Here is a 14,411-nt window from a genome sequence, read left to right as displayed (position 1 = left end):
TTAGTACTGTACCAGAGTTCAACCCAGGTCTCAACAATGTTGAACTCTGCACTGAGGTCCTACAGGATCAGCCCTGTGGTTCTTCCACAGTCTGTATCTATGTGGATGTCTTTGAACACTGACAAGGGCAGCCTCAGCACTGTAGTGAGCATGGAGACCAGATTGAAAGACATCAAGAAGCTGTTTAATTGTTGAAAACAGCTTTTTCAATAACTTTTTGATGAATGAAAGGTTGGAGATTGGCTTGTAATCCTGCAATGTGCCCAGATTGTTTTTTCTTTTAAATCAGTGGTTAACTCAAAACAACAGCAAGTAATGTAAAATCAAAAACAACACCAAAACCTTAGTTTGGCTTTTTTTATTCAAATGTGTAGTTCATTTAAATGCATTACATACTCTGCCAAAAACAAGGAAGCTCAATTCCTTTTTTACTTTTAAAATTATTCCCTCCATACAATTTGATTTCAATTGTACATTTAAATAAAAAGAAACATTTTTCCCCCATTTATTCCATTTTTTTCAAACTTCTTTTAAAGTTTCATTATAAATTTTCACTTCAATAGAAGGTGTTAGCTTGGAGAAACGAACACAAAAATAATCATGATTCAGCAACCAAAATGTAAAAACAGTGTTGCAGATGCAGAGACATCAGTCGACTGAGGTAATTGTCAGCAGTTTCCTGGTGCAGACCTCCTGTTACCTCTTCAGATTCTGCTGAGCCTGCTTCAGTAAAGTGTCGAAGTCTAGTGCATGATATTTGCCTTTTGTAGGAAATGGGTCATACTCTCTGTTTGAATCTAAAAAGATAAAGGGAAATATATTACAAAGACAGCAAAATTATTCAGTTTTTATGTATTCATGTACAATTTTAAATTGAATGATTCACAGGAGCATCTCAATAAATTAACTACATATTTCAAAAAGTGAAACGTCTGCAGATTCGTAACACAGGCCGTTGAGCTATAAGTGTCTATTTCTGTTCCTTTAGATGATTATAGTTTGCAGCTAAACTAAACCCAAAATTAAGTTCCTTAGAAAATCGGATTATTATTTAGGAACAGCTCAAGTCACAAAAGGTCCTTGCTGAAGAAGTTGTCTGCTCACTGGTCTGTATTCAAGCAATTAATGGAAAGTTCAGTGGAAGAAAAAAGTGAGAGAGAAAATTAAAATTTCTTCAAGAGTTACAGGAGACTCACAGGGTTTTAACTGCAGCTGAAGTCGCTGCTTAAAGACCCATCAGATAGAAACATGTCCAGGATATAAGATACAACTGTCACACTGTTCATCTTCAGCCAATGTTGAACCAGAGATAATGTAAGAAGAGTAATCAGGGCCAATGAGGTATAAATAAAATGGCCAGAGTGTTCCAATTTACTAATTCTAATTTAATGAGAGCCGACAGCTGCATTAACACTAAACTATACAAACCATGTTAAATATTCTGCAATCCATGACAGAAATCTTTCATAACACCACTGTAATCATGTGGGGGAACAGCAGAACCTCTGGCATGCTCACCTAAATCAGCATAGTTGGACTGACAGAACTGTCTCCTTCCACCAAAACAGAGGTCAAAGGGGAGCTCATCAGGTTTACGCAGCTTACTGCCATTTTCAATGGCTGTAAATGCATCCTTGGTGTTGTAGTAAGTTACAAACCCATAGTTATCCCTGGAAGAGATGACAACATTTCAGTAATTTATTTTTCAGTTTTAACACAAAAGTGTCCACATAAAGTTGTAGAAGACCTCTGTTGCTGAATGTAGCTTGCTTTTAAAAAGGCGACCTGGGGATGTTGCCAGGAGGCCCCAGTTATGAACAAGCTTGGATTTGCTGTTGCACTGTAGCTTGGCCAAGGAGGTCACAAGCAAGACCCACCAGGTTCAAAGACAGTGCGATCGATTAATATTAAACAGATTTACTCACCCATGTTCTCTAAAGTGCAGGGTACATTCCTCAATTTCTCCAAATAAAGTGAAACGCTCCCTGAGCTCTCTTTGGGTCATGCTTCCCCGAATTTTGCCGACATAAACAACCCGCCTCTCCTCCTGGGAAAAAAATAAATAAAAGCAGACCCAATTAGATTAGAAACAAGTTAAATATTTTAACTTTGGACATAAAATCTGCCATTTTACTCTGAACTTACAATGGCTTTCTCCTTGCGCCTCTTTGTCTCTTCCACATTTGTCTTCATACCAGTACAGTATCTAGACCTGTATGAGGGGCTGAAAGAGAAGATAAGCTATTTTAAAGTTACTGCAGCATTGAAAAAGTTACATGTCTACAAAAATAATGGTTAGTACCCAGAAAAGCAAGACTCAAGTACCTGTGCAACCCCCTGCTTCTACTCCATTGAGCTTGTCTTTGAGGGGAAGGAGATCGTGACGTAGAGCGGCTCCAGGACCCAGAGCGAGAGGAGGAATACGAGTATCTCCTCCTCCGTGGAGGGGACCGGGACAAAGAGGGAGAAGAACGAGAGGAGGATCGGGATGAGGAGCTCAGACTGCTGTCTGAGTTGCGGTGTCGATACCTACAGAACAAAAAGTAAGAAATGGTGTAAGAAAAATTGAAAGAACTTGTTAAAAATAACGATGGATCAACAAACCAAAAAACAAACCTTTTCTTTGCTGGAGATTTGGACGTAGACCGTGATCTAGAGGTGTAGGCGTCTGAGCAGCTGGACGTTGGGCTGGAGGAGCGGTAAAATCTTTTTTTTGACCGCCCACGAGTTCTTTCTTTGGGACTACTGCTGGGACTAGGGGTCCGAGAAGCAACGTATCGGCGGTAGGACCTCCCTGATGGCCTCATTCTGGGACTTGTGACACGTTCCTGCTGGGATGGAGAAAAATCAGAAGTCTCCATGATGGAGCATTGCTCCGACGCGTCTCTGTTCTTCTGGGCTTGAAAGGTTTGTGGACAATCTTGAGTTCTGGGTGAAATCACAAAATTTGTGACTTCCTGTGGAGATGCTGCCAATACTGGTGGAAGTGTTGGCGGTGGGCTTGAAGGGTGTTGCCTGAGGGGCTTAATGGTGAAGACAGATTGCTGTTTAATGTTCCAGCGCTTGCCTGACTCGCCAGGTGAAACACTTTTGTTGGAGAGGCAATAGTCATGATCCATGCATGCCAGATCCGGGGCCACGGGGGCAGCAGCGGGAGTGGCTTTACTACGGACCCTAACAGGGTGCAGAGGCTGGGCTTCTATCTGGATCACCTTGGAGGGGTTGGACTTGGGAGCTTCAGAGCTATTGGGCTTTCCCAGTAGAGCCGCAGGGGCCAGAGGTTTCCACATCTGGTTGGGAGAAGCGGTCTTGGGAGCCAAAGCTGAAGAAAAAAATAGAAAGGGTGAGCACCCAATGTTTGCCAATAAGCTCAGTGCTTTGACTGCTTTAGCTCAGACATTAAATGTGAAAGCAACGAATCGAAGGAAAGTTATATTTTCATTTAAAGCAAAAGTTGAACACAGACTTAATTGTGTTTTGACTAAAGTACCTGCAGCATTGGAGAGGTCATTAGTTCTTTCACACTTAACAGCTTTCTCTGGAATCGATGCAGCTCTGCAAAGCAAACAGTGTGTTAGCACTTCGGTTAGCAGTGCTCCGATGGTCTTCAGGCCTAAGTTAGACATGAGGACCAACAAATGGGAGTTTTTGCGGTAGGTCTTGGCAAAAGGTGAATTTAGGTCATCTCCACACACTAGAACTGAGTAAATAATTCAGAGCAGCGTAAAGGGCTGTAGGGTAACTCACCTCGAGTTTCCTACAGCTGCTGCTCTACCAGAGACCTCCGGCACACATTTCTCCTCTTTTGCTAAAAGAATAGGGAACAGGGATATGAATGTGTCAGCAGATGGACATTATTGGGAAAGAAAATGCCAGAAAGAGACAGCAATATCATGCACTTGAAACGGTGTAAAATAGATTTAGATGATTTCAGATTTCATTATTTAACTAGTACTGACTAGGCATGTCCTGGCAACCATTATTAAGGGTTACTAAGAATTTTCAAAGTTGTGATGTAAAGACCACTGAAATGTTGCATCATCTGTGTTGGTACAGGAAGCTACGTCGACACCGTGGGAATCTCATACCGGCTCTGTCTAGCTCTGACTAGACTTGCTCCACGCACTGCGTAGCCTGACCAGTTGTTTCTAATCTGCTGCCTCTTGTGCATCCGCCCACACAAAGACAGCAGGGCGACAGTTAAATGGATCTGCAGACAAGGCAGAATTCCAGCAGCAGAGAACACAAGAGCCCCCTGCAGAACCAATCTCTCTTACTTACAAATCCTCCTGTAAAGCTAAACCCTGTCACAAGTCCAATGTGTCAGACTGCCTTCTGTTGGTCAAAATATAAGTAAACTCCCATCTAACATGAAATGACTCCTGTACGTGTTCAACTCCTGCCAACCAAACATAGTGCTGCCGTTACTCGTCACCATTATGAAACTATGAAAAATGATCCTCTGGCTGCTTTTAGCTTGGTACTAAAGTAGAGCTGCGTGACCCACTGTGGTACTGAACATCACAACCTCACAGAAGATTTAATGCATGGTAAGTAGAACTTTAAAAGGTGAAAAAAGAAAGAGTGGGTGCAGATGGTAGCAAATCAAAAGTGGTTACCTTGAGTCTCCTCAAACTGCTCTAGTAAGCTTGTCAGATCAGCAGCTTCAATGCCTTTAAAGACACAAAAGTTACACTCATAACTACAATGTGTGTACCAGAGCAACATTGACTGAACTTTCAAACATATATGCATGGCTCACAGTTATAATAGAGAAAAGAGAAGCCTACTGATGCACCAAAAAGCTGGCTGTAAAATGGAACTCGCTGATTTTTAGCTTAACATGCTGACTAGAGACGCAAAAATCTTTGTGAGTTTCTGCAGGTTTCACTGATTCAAATGAGACTTTTTAAGACCGTGTTAAGACCTTTATGAAAAAAAATAAACACCTACATCTCCACAGAAATATACAAACTTCCTCCAGCCAACTGGCGATAAATTCGTACTTACCTATGATAGACGCAATAAAGCTAGCTAGCTAGTAAGGACGCATTAGCAGATGGTTTATCAGTAGCCTCAACCATATCAAATTACATAAGGCAATGAAGATGTCTTAGTACAAACCAAACTTTCCTGACAGAAAACTCATTAAAAAAAAATTTAAAAAAAAATACAGAAATATACGAGATTAAATAGTCCTCTCAAGACAAAGTTTAAGCCCTTTGGGAATGAGGTAGCAAAGGTTAATTTACTTTAATTTAAGACATTTTCAGACCTTAATTTTAGATACATGAGTTTAAACTTTTTTAAGGATGTGCAGATACTCTGGAATTACCCATTGTAGAAATCTTCCCCAGCAAATACACATATATTGATTATTTTGTATTGCTAGCTGTGCTAATCGCTAATGAAACATAGTTTCAACGTGTTTAAAATGTTAATAAATTTTCCCTTCTGTTATTAATATAAATAATCAATGGCAGGAAGAATAGAGAAAAAATATTTTTAAAGCTGTAGGATTCCAAATTTTTCTGTTGGCAAGTCAAATAGCTAAAATGTTTATTGGTGCATCACTAATAAAATATTCTGGAATGTTCTCTATGAAGCATCCAAACTCACCTATTTCACTAGTGAATGATTCGATCAGCTCTTGCGTGTTGCTCTTAGCTCTTTGTGGTTTCACGGCTGTAGTAGATCCTTGTTTAGATTCAACCATAGCAGAATGGTTTTTGTGATAATGGGGATTCACAGAGACGGCAGCACAGAGTTGGACACTTTGTTCTTTGGTTATGGGTTTGGACGACTTTCTGTCGAATGTGAGTGGGCCACCTAATGAGGTAGAAACGGTGATCCCAGGCATATCCTGGGAAGCATCTGTGGGTTTGTGTACATCTGTAGTGATTTCTGGGCAGACCTTAGTGTCCTGTACAGACTTTGGATTAATGGACTCGGTTTCACCTTTTCTTCCTGAATCAGAAGGGGAACACCTCCCATCTGCTGAAGACACAACTTGGACTAAAGGCTTTAAAGAAGCAGGAGGAGCAAAGCTCTGAGGCACATGAGGCTCTGTAGGCTTGGCAGGTGCAGCTGGAGTTTTTGCTGAATCAGGGGGAACTTGGGGATTTTGGAGCAGTTTGGAAGGCTCCTGTGTTTGCTGGGGCTTTGAAACAGGAACAGCGGGTGAGGCTTTGGTGGATGAAGAAATCATGTAGGCTGGCGGCTGCAGCAGAGCCTCTGGGGTGGGGGGTGCACAGGGTCCCTTCGGCCGCCAGGCAGGTTTGACCTCCTCCACTTCTTTCCTTGCTGCCAGAGGGTTTGCACGTCTGGGATCCCTGGGGTTGGGGTCAGGAAGGTGGGGCAAAGGGAGTAGCTCCTTGGGAAGCTCTGGAAGGCTGGGCCACCTGGTGACGCTCTTGTCCTGTTTCTCTACCGGAGCCGGCTTTTTTTGCTGCCGGAGTCGCCTGTACTCCTCCAGGCTGAGCGGCTTGGGTTTGGCCTCTGGGACTGTGGGGGTAATGCTGACAGGAGGGGAGATCTCGGGAACTGCAGCAGCTGCAGGGGCCTCTGCCTCTGAAGATATCAGAGGGAGGGAAATGGAGGAAGCAAATGATGAACTTTCTTTTTCTTCTGGGGGAGTGGCTGACTGTTTTGGTGTGCTGAGCTGCTGGGAGCTCACAGCTGCAGCTGAACATGTCAGCCGACTTTCCTCTGGAGCAAGGGTTGCGCTCCATTCGGGCAGCAGAGGTGAGACGAGTTTCTTGTTTGTTTCAGGAGCCTTAGCTACAGTGGTGTTTTCCTTTTCTGTTTTGATTTGTTTTATTCCTTCAGGTTTTAGAAGCGACTCAGGTGGGGAAGAGGCAGAAGAAACCTTTTGGTTTTTGTGCACTTTTTCTTTACCGGACCTTTTCTGAGGCTTTTTGGGGGGATCCGCTATCACCCTTCTGACTGTGCCACTCCTGAGGACCCTTCCTTCTACAAGTTCAGACTGCTGCTTCTCATTACATTTCTTTTTCCTTCTTGCTGGGCTTGTTGTTTTTCTCTCCTTTTTCCTCTTAACTTCATTGCTCACATCTAAACGTACTATTGGCGTATTGGCAGGAGCGATTTCAAAGGTTTTCCTAACAGGGACATCATCTTCATCGTCGACTACTATATGCTCTGAACCGTCGGCCAGCTCGTCTTCTGCTGTTTCTGGTTTGATCTCGTTTTCTGGGAGCGGCTGATGAAGAGGATAAGACAGATCCATTTTTGGGATGGTAAAGATAGGTTCTCCGTTTTCACTTTGATCCACAACCTCAAGCACTATTCCCCCTTCAGGCAACATCTGCTCTCCTTCTTCATTTTCTACAGATATGGACAAGCAGTATGTGTGCATGTGCCGGACCAAATCTCCCAGGCTAACTGAGAGACCATCTTGACCCTCCTGCTCCAAGAGGATAGGGAGCGGCAACGGCAGACCTTCCCAACCTGGAGGGTCTGGAGAAGACTCTAGCCTGTCTGGACTCTGAGTGAAGGAGCCGTCCTCCTCTTCCTCCCCATCACTTCTCTGGACACAGCCCCCTTGCATCCTGGACAGGCTCTGGGCACCAAGAAGGAAAACATCCAGTCAAACCTTTCCATCCGTCTGCTGGAGTACTTTATAAAGGGTTTTTATGAGTGAATACTTTACCTTTCCTCCTGATAACGGTCTGGTGCTACAGAGCGAGTCTTTCTGAGGTGAATGAGACAGGCAGAGCATTATCCTGGGCTGGAGACAGAGCATAATGATATTTACGTTTGGACTCATACTTATGCTCCCACTACTAGAACATTTCCAAGAAACATGGCAGTTGGCTAGGTTCGTTTCTTTTTACAGCAGGAAGTAGAATCAAATTAAATCAACAGGAGGGAACTCTACCACATGTCTACTCTGAAACACAGATTGAGGTTTGTAATGTGTAACTGATCAAAAATAACGTTCTGCCTTTTTTCATTTCCCAGTTTAGACTCCTTCAAAGTTTATATTTCAGTTAACTTTAAATTTCACAACAGGAGTATTTGGTATCTTTACTTTAACATTTAAACCCCACCACCCACATTTAATATCCTTGTTTTACAATGGTTATGATCAATGTTAGTGAAACAAATCAGTCAAGAATGGAAGTATCACTAAATGAACAACATAAACTTAAAATTTTCAGCAGTAAGTACAGGAGCAAAGGACGGGTTGTTACTCTAGCAAATCTTTCAATGGATAGAAAACAATCATCTATAAATGCTTATGTTTCATATAATGCATATTTTGTAACATCTTGCAAGCTGCAAGTATAACAAATATGTTAATAAGGCAAACCTCTTCCAACTTTGGAGGGATTGCAGTTCTGTTGCAGTGTAACCAACATGAAATTAGTAAATTATGTTTGCAGACGACTAGGTTGTAATCCTGACCAGAGCTGTCTCCTTTTACTTCTAATCGTGTTCACAAAAAGGTCTGCAGGGACAAAACACCTTTGTTTATTACAGTTTTCCACATGTTTTCATGGAGTTTTGATTTGAATTACATAAGTCATTATGTGAAATCTGTGTGACAAAGTCAATTGGGTTTAGGTTTTGTGCTGAAAATTACTGCTTTTTATTTTCATAACTGATGTGTTACAGAAACACATTTCCAATAATCTAGAGTGACTTTGCTTAGATTTTAAACTGCAGCTACTATGAAACAATTAGTCTGATTTTATAAGGGGTTTTGTATATTTATTATATATATTATATATATTTATTACACACTGAATATTTTGTTCTGGGTAACAATTCCTCTCTGCAGACCACTAAAGCTGAAGTACTGAACTAGTTTGAACGTTGTGTTTGCATGCAATGCCAAGCATTCCTGTTGTACAGCTGGAAATGAATTCTCAAGTGATGTAACCTTTTCTTCCCTCATCCCTTAGTTTCAATAAATATTAGCTGTACCCCTGAATAGAAACACACTCAACTGTCAACCAGGACAAAACAGAAGATTTATGGATACTATACTCTAAACATGTGTACCGTATTCTGCCTCTATAGAGAGAGAGAGAGGTATGTATGTACAATTCTAATTTCCCTTTCACTCTGTGTTTCATATTCAAAGACAAAAGTGATTTTGAGCACTCACCGGAGAGTGTTCCCGGCCCTTGGACAGTATGTCTGAGTCAGGCAGCGTGTCAAACGGTGACAGGTTCTCATCGTCTACGTTGTCGAGTATCTCAGTCAAAGCTGTCAGCAGCGTAGCCTCACTCTCTTCATCGAGATCTTTAGCCTGGGTTAAAGTTATTTAATCTGTTTATTCAGAGCTTTAAAAATAAAAGCCTCAAATGTTTTGGTTTTTTTTTAAAGATGCAATGGTAAAATCTATCTTGCCTCTAACGTTGGCATGTCCTCGAAGATGGAAAGGATGGAGGGGTCGACGCAGCTTTGGAGGCTTTCCCTGGAGCTGAGCCCTGCAGGCTGGACAGAGACAAAACGATAAGCGCTCCAGTTTTTATGATGGCAAACAACGAAATGGCAAATCATGTCATTAGCTTATAAATATACATCAAGTCATCTGTAACAACCGTATTTGTTTTTGAGATTTAAAGATCCTTTAATGAGATACCAGAAAAAGTCCCAGAGTGATTATTTTAGCAGGGGAGTTTTCTCTCCCCCCACCTGTTGCTGCACACTGCAGGTGAGTGGGCTGGAGAAAAAGAAGACTGTTACATTTTTACCAGGACAGACAAATTCAGGTGGGGTGAAAAGATTGAACTGTGGAGCTGTTAAACCAAAGGAGCCCCACCCAGGAGACTGATTTTAAAACTGTTGAGCAGTTTATTATTCAGCTAATAAACCAGCTAAAATCAGCTTGTTAGACCTAATACTCTGCTAACTGCTAACTAGCAAAAAGGCAGAGTGTTTTGTCTTAACCAGGATTTTTTCTTCTTCTTCTGATTTAAATAAAAAAGCAATAAATTTTTTTTTTAAACAGAACTACTTGCTGCAAGACAATTTCAAATTAAAATGCTACAAGACTTATCACATTCCTTTAATTGCATGGCTTACTAAATTGTCTTAAATAGGTATCAGTGTCATTTTACTTCTCCATTGCAGCAAGTTAATTACTACACTTTAAAATGCACAAAAAGTACATGATGTTAATAATTTTTTCTTTGGCATATCTGGAAAAAAAAAACACCCTTTCATTTTAAGCCATTAGCCCCCTACACTGACTGACCCACGTGTTTCTATCTACAGCGCAGACATGTTTGAGCCTTCCCACTTTCCGTCCACAGGAAGGCTGCACTACCCACGTGTTGCACTACAACAAACCATAGCAGGGCCCTCCATCTCGCCATTATTATCCTTTTAAATCTGTAAAGCAAAGTGTGTAATTATAACCCCTTATTCATAGAAGAGTTGCTCCACAAGGTGTTACTACGCTTAATTTATACTCCTAGACAATGTGCGTGGAGAACAGAATGCGAAGATAAGCCTCCCTCCTGCGCATGTGTGAATAAACACATGTGGCTTTATGTCCACAAGCGTGTTTGAATGAAAACCGGTATGGCTGCTGCAGTCCCAGTGCTGGTAACGATTTGCGACTGTACTGGTTACAGTCATAAAGTAAACGGACTTATTCCACATTGCTGCAATGCGCTGCTGTCTAAATCACTCAGGATAGTAATTGGATTCAGTAAACAAATTCAACTTAGAACCACTTTAAAGCTTACATTATGACGAAAACGTGAGTTGAGCTGGACTGCCTTTTTTTAATCATCACCACGTGAGCATTAGCTTGGACATGGAGAGAAAATGCGCTCAATAAGCTTCATAATAAACATCTCACAGCAACTAAACCATGTGTAATCATCCAAAGCGAGCATTTAATAATATCACACAGCTGTCACCATGTATTATTTAGATGTTGTTATTATTATTATGAGTTAAGAACCCGGCTATCACTAGCAGAGTAGCCCAGTAACGCTTTCTCGTTCAGACAGAAACCAGAACAGCAAAAAGTTCCTTCTGGTCTAATTCTGCAATAAAAAAAAAACAACACATTGGTATCGCTCTGTTATTAAAAAACACGTAAAAAATATTGTTTGGTGTAGTAATACTACTCATTCATCCACGTGTCACTTTCCCACGCCAGCTTATACAGTCAACGCAACAAGCCAGCTCTACAAAGACACAGAAAACTCCAATCACAGATATCAGCCGGTGGGAAAAAAAACGAGTACAAGTTGTTCCTCACCTCGCCTAGTGTTTCCAATGGGAATAAATCCAAATTGCACGCTAATAAAGCCTCCTCGCCTGTTCCCCACCGCGCCGCCATCTTGCATGCCCACTCCCTGCCGGGGCCTGGTTTGAGAATGAAAACGTAGTGAATCAGAGGAGGAACAAGCTGCAAGCCGGTAGGAGACACGTGGTTCAGCAATCCCGGCAAAATGACGCAGAATGACGCCGAGGGTCAAATGTCGCGTGATGACGTTTTCTGTTTGTTTGTAGTTCTCTTTCCTGGTTCACCTACAGACCTGATTGTACGGCTTCCTGAGCAACCAACATTTTACTAAATACTAAAATAAAACGTTTTTTTCCTATAGTTTATTATGACTACCCGCTGGGAAACGGAGAATCATGCAAAAACAAAATTGCTATTGAGCTTACCAAACATCAAGCAGGAATAAAAAGAAGATGTCATTTTGGAAAAAACATAATAATCTCAAATTAAGATTTGAGAGAACACAACAGGATTGACAGAGCGAGCGATGGAAAATAAAAAAATAATTGCACTTTTAGGGAATTCAACAAAAGGGAAAAATAATACAAAAATGTAAAAATTCTGTCATTATCATGAGATTTTTTTTTACATTGTGGTTTTACTTTAAAATAATAATATTTTGAGATTGTGGTTTTCCATAGAACATCATGCACCTTCTGATGGAGTTTACATAATATCAGAGATAAATTATTTACTCTCAGGATTAGTGTTAAATTCATACTTGGCTTTCATTGAAAATAGCAATGATTCACTTTCTGCCCCATTCAAACCTGAATTCAAAATTGTAAATTAAAGAAAAAATCCTGTGCAGGACAGTACTCATCTACAGGCCCCTAAATATTTATTGTTCTGGGAGATTTAGGGTGAAAATATTTTCAGTCAACCAAGAAGAATCTGATAATGAGAGAGGTGTCTCTCAGATGATAAACCAATGTAACGAAAAATCAGTTTGGTGAAACGCATTGTAATAATAATTGCTTGTAATAACATTTGCTTGTAATAATAACTGGTATGTTGAAATTTAACAATAACTTTCTCAATAATCAGTCGATAATTAATTAGCATCAACCAAGCTCATTTTACATTTTACTGCTCTAAGCAGTTTTTTGCAAGTCTCCTCTGGTATTTTAAGGATTTCTCTCAGGTGAAGTCTTTGAGTTTCTAAGGCCTCTTGCCATCACAATAATCTTTCTAGCCTCTTGCAGTATTTAATAACTCTTTCCACATTCTCCAACAGTGTTCTCATCATTTGGTCCAAGATACATGTGATGCTGACCTTTGAAGGTGTCTTCAAACAGAGCAGTGGAAAACAGGAGATGCTTTAGGTCATTTGCCTGTTAGGCTGAATCCCATTTCAAACATTTCAGAACAATAGAGTGTCCAAATAGTTTCTGCAGTTATAATTAGTCTGCAGTTAAACTGATGTGCAGGCTAACCAATTACATGTTAGTGTCTAACTGTGCAACCATAATAACACTTTAAAATGCTTCATGACAGATGATAGCACAGAAGTTATAATATAACTTATACATAAACCATTAAATATAATAAATTAAACTTTTGATTATTGATTGAAATATTTTCTAATCTTATTGTGTTTTTTAGGAATGCATTAATGGTACATTTATTCTATGGATAAATATTTTATGAATGTGTGTGTCACAATTCTCTTTTAGATGCATCACATGTAAAGTTTAATCTAGATCTTATACACACTGAACCTGTGTCCTCTCAGTCTGAGAATAAATCAGATAAAACAATTCATTTAGTGTCTGAGTTTAGAGATTTACATGCATTTTAGTGTTAATTAGAAATACATTTTAAACCACATGTTTAAGATGGCTGTATGGCCTTCCACATGATTTTCATACTAGCTTGTTGGATTATCATCCCATTCCTCCAGGTTTGTGGGTCACCTTGCTCACACATATTTCAGTTCCACCCACACATTTTCTGCTAGACTCAGGTCAGGGCTTTGTGATGACCAGTTCAAAACATTAACATTGTTGTCCTTACACCACTTTGTGGCAAATTTAGCTGTTTGCTTACGGTTACCATCTAGTGTTAGACCCATTAGCACCAAAGCTCTCCTTCCCTGGCTGATTTCTTGAAACGTTGATCCAGCATTTCCACATAATATTTTGAAGTACATTGGTTACTTGTGCATACACACAACATTATGCAGACTTTGAAGCATCTTCCCCCCACTCTTCCCCTGCAAATGTAATGCAGTGCGTAATGGCTAAATATTTCAATTTTAGTTTCATAAAACCACGGAACATGAATTGAAAGTTAAGAGCTTTTTCACTGAGTGCATTTGCAAACGGCAAATCTGCCTTTTCATCTTGCTTTTAGAGTACCTTGGTACAGGGCTCATTTTGCTGTGTATAGAAATACTCTTAGCAGCTTCAATCGACAGCTTCACAAGGTCTTTTGCTTTTGTTCTGAGATTGATGTGCACATTTCACATTGAAACACACTCATCTCTACAACCCACAATCTCTCTCCCTTCTCAAACCTGTGATGGTTAGATCTTCTCATGCAGTTTATATTTGCATTTGGTTGTTTGAACAGATTGATGTGGCAACTTCAGGCATCTGCAATTTGCCCAGGATTTAACTAGACATGTGGAAGTCTCCCTTGTATCTTGATTAACATCTGCCTGATATTTTTGATTGTCTTGCGTTGTCACAACAAGAGCCAGTGTTTTCAATGTCGATTTAAATATTCATGAGTTCTACAATGTTGTTAACTAACATGGATGCTTATTAAGCTATGACATTATCATCTGTCATCATCAACAGTTTACGGAAATACTGATCTCTGTGTATGTGAACAAATTTACCAAGAGTAATAGCAGAAGCTTTCAAAATATTCTCTCTTTGATTATTCTGGAATTTAGAAAGTAGAGATCATTTTGATAATCCTAACAGGAAAAGTTTAGTTTGACTTAAGGTATATATATATACATTAAATCGACATATAAAACTTCTGCGTTTTATTATACATTGGTCTTAGATATTACCAATTTCAACTTTATAAATATTCTTTATTTTTTTTGGAATGTGGCACTTTTGGCCCCTAACTAATAATACCAGTAGCAATCAGTTTCTTTTATTGTTTTTAGCAGCAGCAG

The 14,411-nt window shown here is 40.1% G+C and overlaps 1 protein-coding gene and 1 non-coding gene across 2 annotated transcripts; both read right to left on the bottom strand.

Annotated features, from left to right (window-relative positions):
• Positions 1-343: 343 nt before the first annotated feature.
• Positions 344-11,400, bottom strand: pprc1 (PPARG related coactivator 1). The gene is made up of 14 exons (XM_028006432.1): positions 11,249-11,400; positions 9,379-9,465; positions 9,134-9,277; positions 7,670-7,747; positions 5,620-7,579; positions 4,620-4,673; positions 3,748-3,808; positions 3,491-3,555; positions 2,617-3,322; positions 2,326-2,529; positions 2,146-2,224; positions 1,926-2,047; positions 1,519-1,670; positions 344-797 (listed from the first exon to the last, which is right to left on the bottom strand). The coding sequence occupies exons 1-14, from the start codon at positions 11,327-11,329 to the stop codon at positions 697-699; spliced, it is 3,894 nt and encodes a 1,297-aa protein (XP_027862233.1). The 5' UTR covers positions 11,330-11,400; the 3' UTR covers positions 344-696.
• LOC114138630 (small nucleolar RNA SNORA50) lies at positions 1,758-1,897 on the bottom strand. The gene has a single exon (XR_003594259.1). It is a non-coding gene; the product is annotated as a small nucleolar RNA SNORA50 (small nucleolar RNA).
• Positions 11,401-14,411: the final 3,011 nt, after the last annotated feature.

The sequence above is a fragment of the Xiphophorus couchianus genome, chromosome 22 (assembly GCF_001444195.1).
Source record: "Xiphophorus couchianus chromosome 22, X_couchianus-1.0, whole genome shotgun sequence".
Taxonomy (NCBI): domain Eukaryota; kingdom Metazoa; phylum Chordata; class Actinopteri; order Cyprinodontiformes; family Poeciliidae; genus Xiphophorus; species Xiphophorus couchianus.
Note: the sequence above shows the minus strand (reverse complement) of the source record. Positions and strands in the feature narration are given on the sequence as shown.

Coding starts and splice junctions, on each gene's coding strand:
- pprc1 (XM_028006432.1), bottom strand. CDS start 11,329: ATGGCGGCGCGGTGGGGAACAGGCGAGGAGGCTTTATTAGCGTGCAAT. Junction 4,674..5,619: donor ATCATTCACTAGTGAAATAG/GTGAGTTTGGAT, acceptor GTGTCTTTAAAG/GCATTGAAGCTGCTGATCTG. Junction 3,323..3,490: donor TGACCTCTCCAATGCTGCAG/GTACTTTAGTCA, acceptor TTTTTTCTTCAG/CTTTGGCTCCCAAGACCGCT.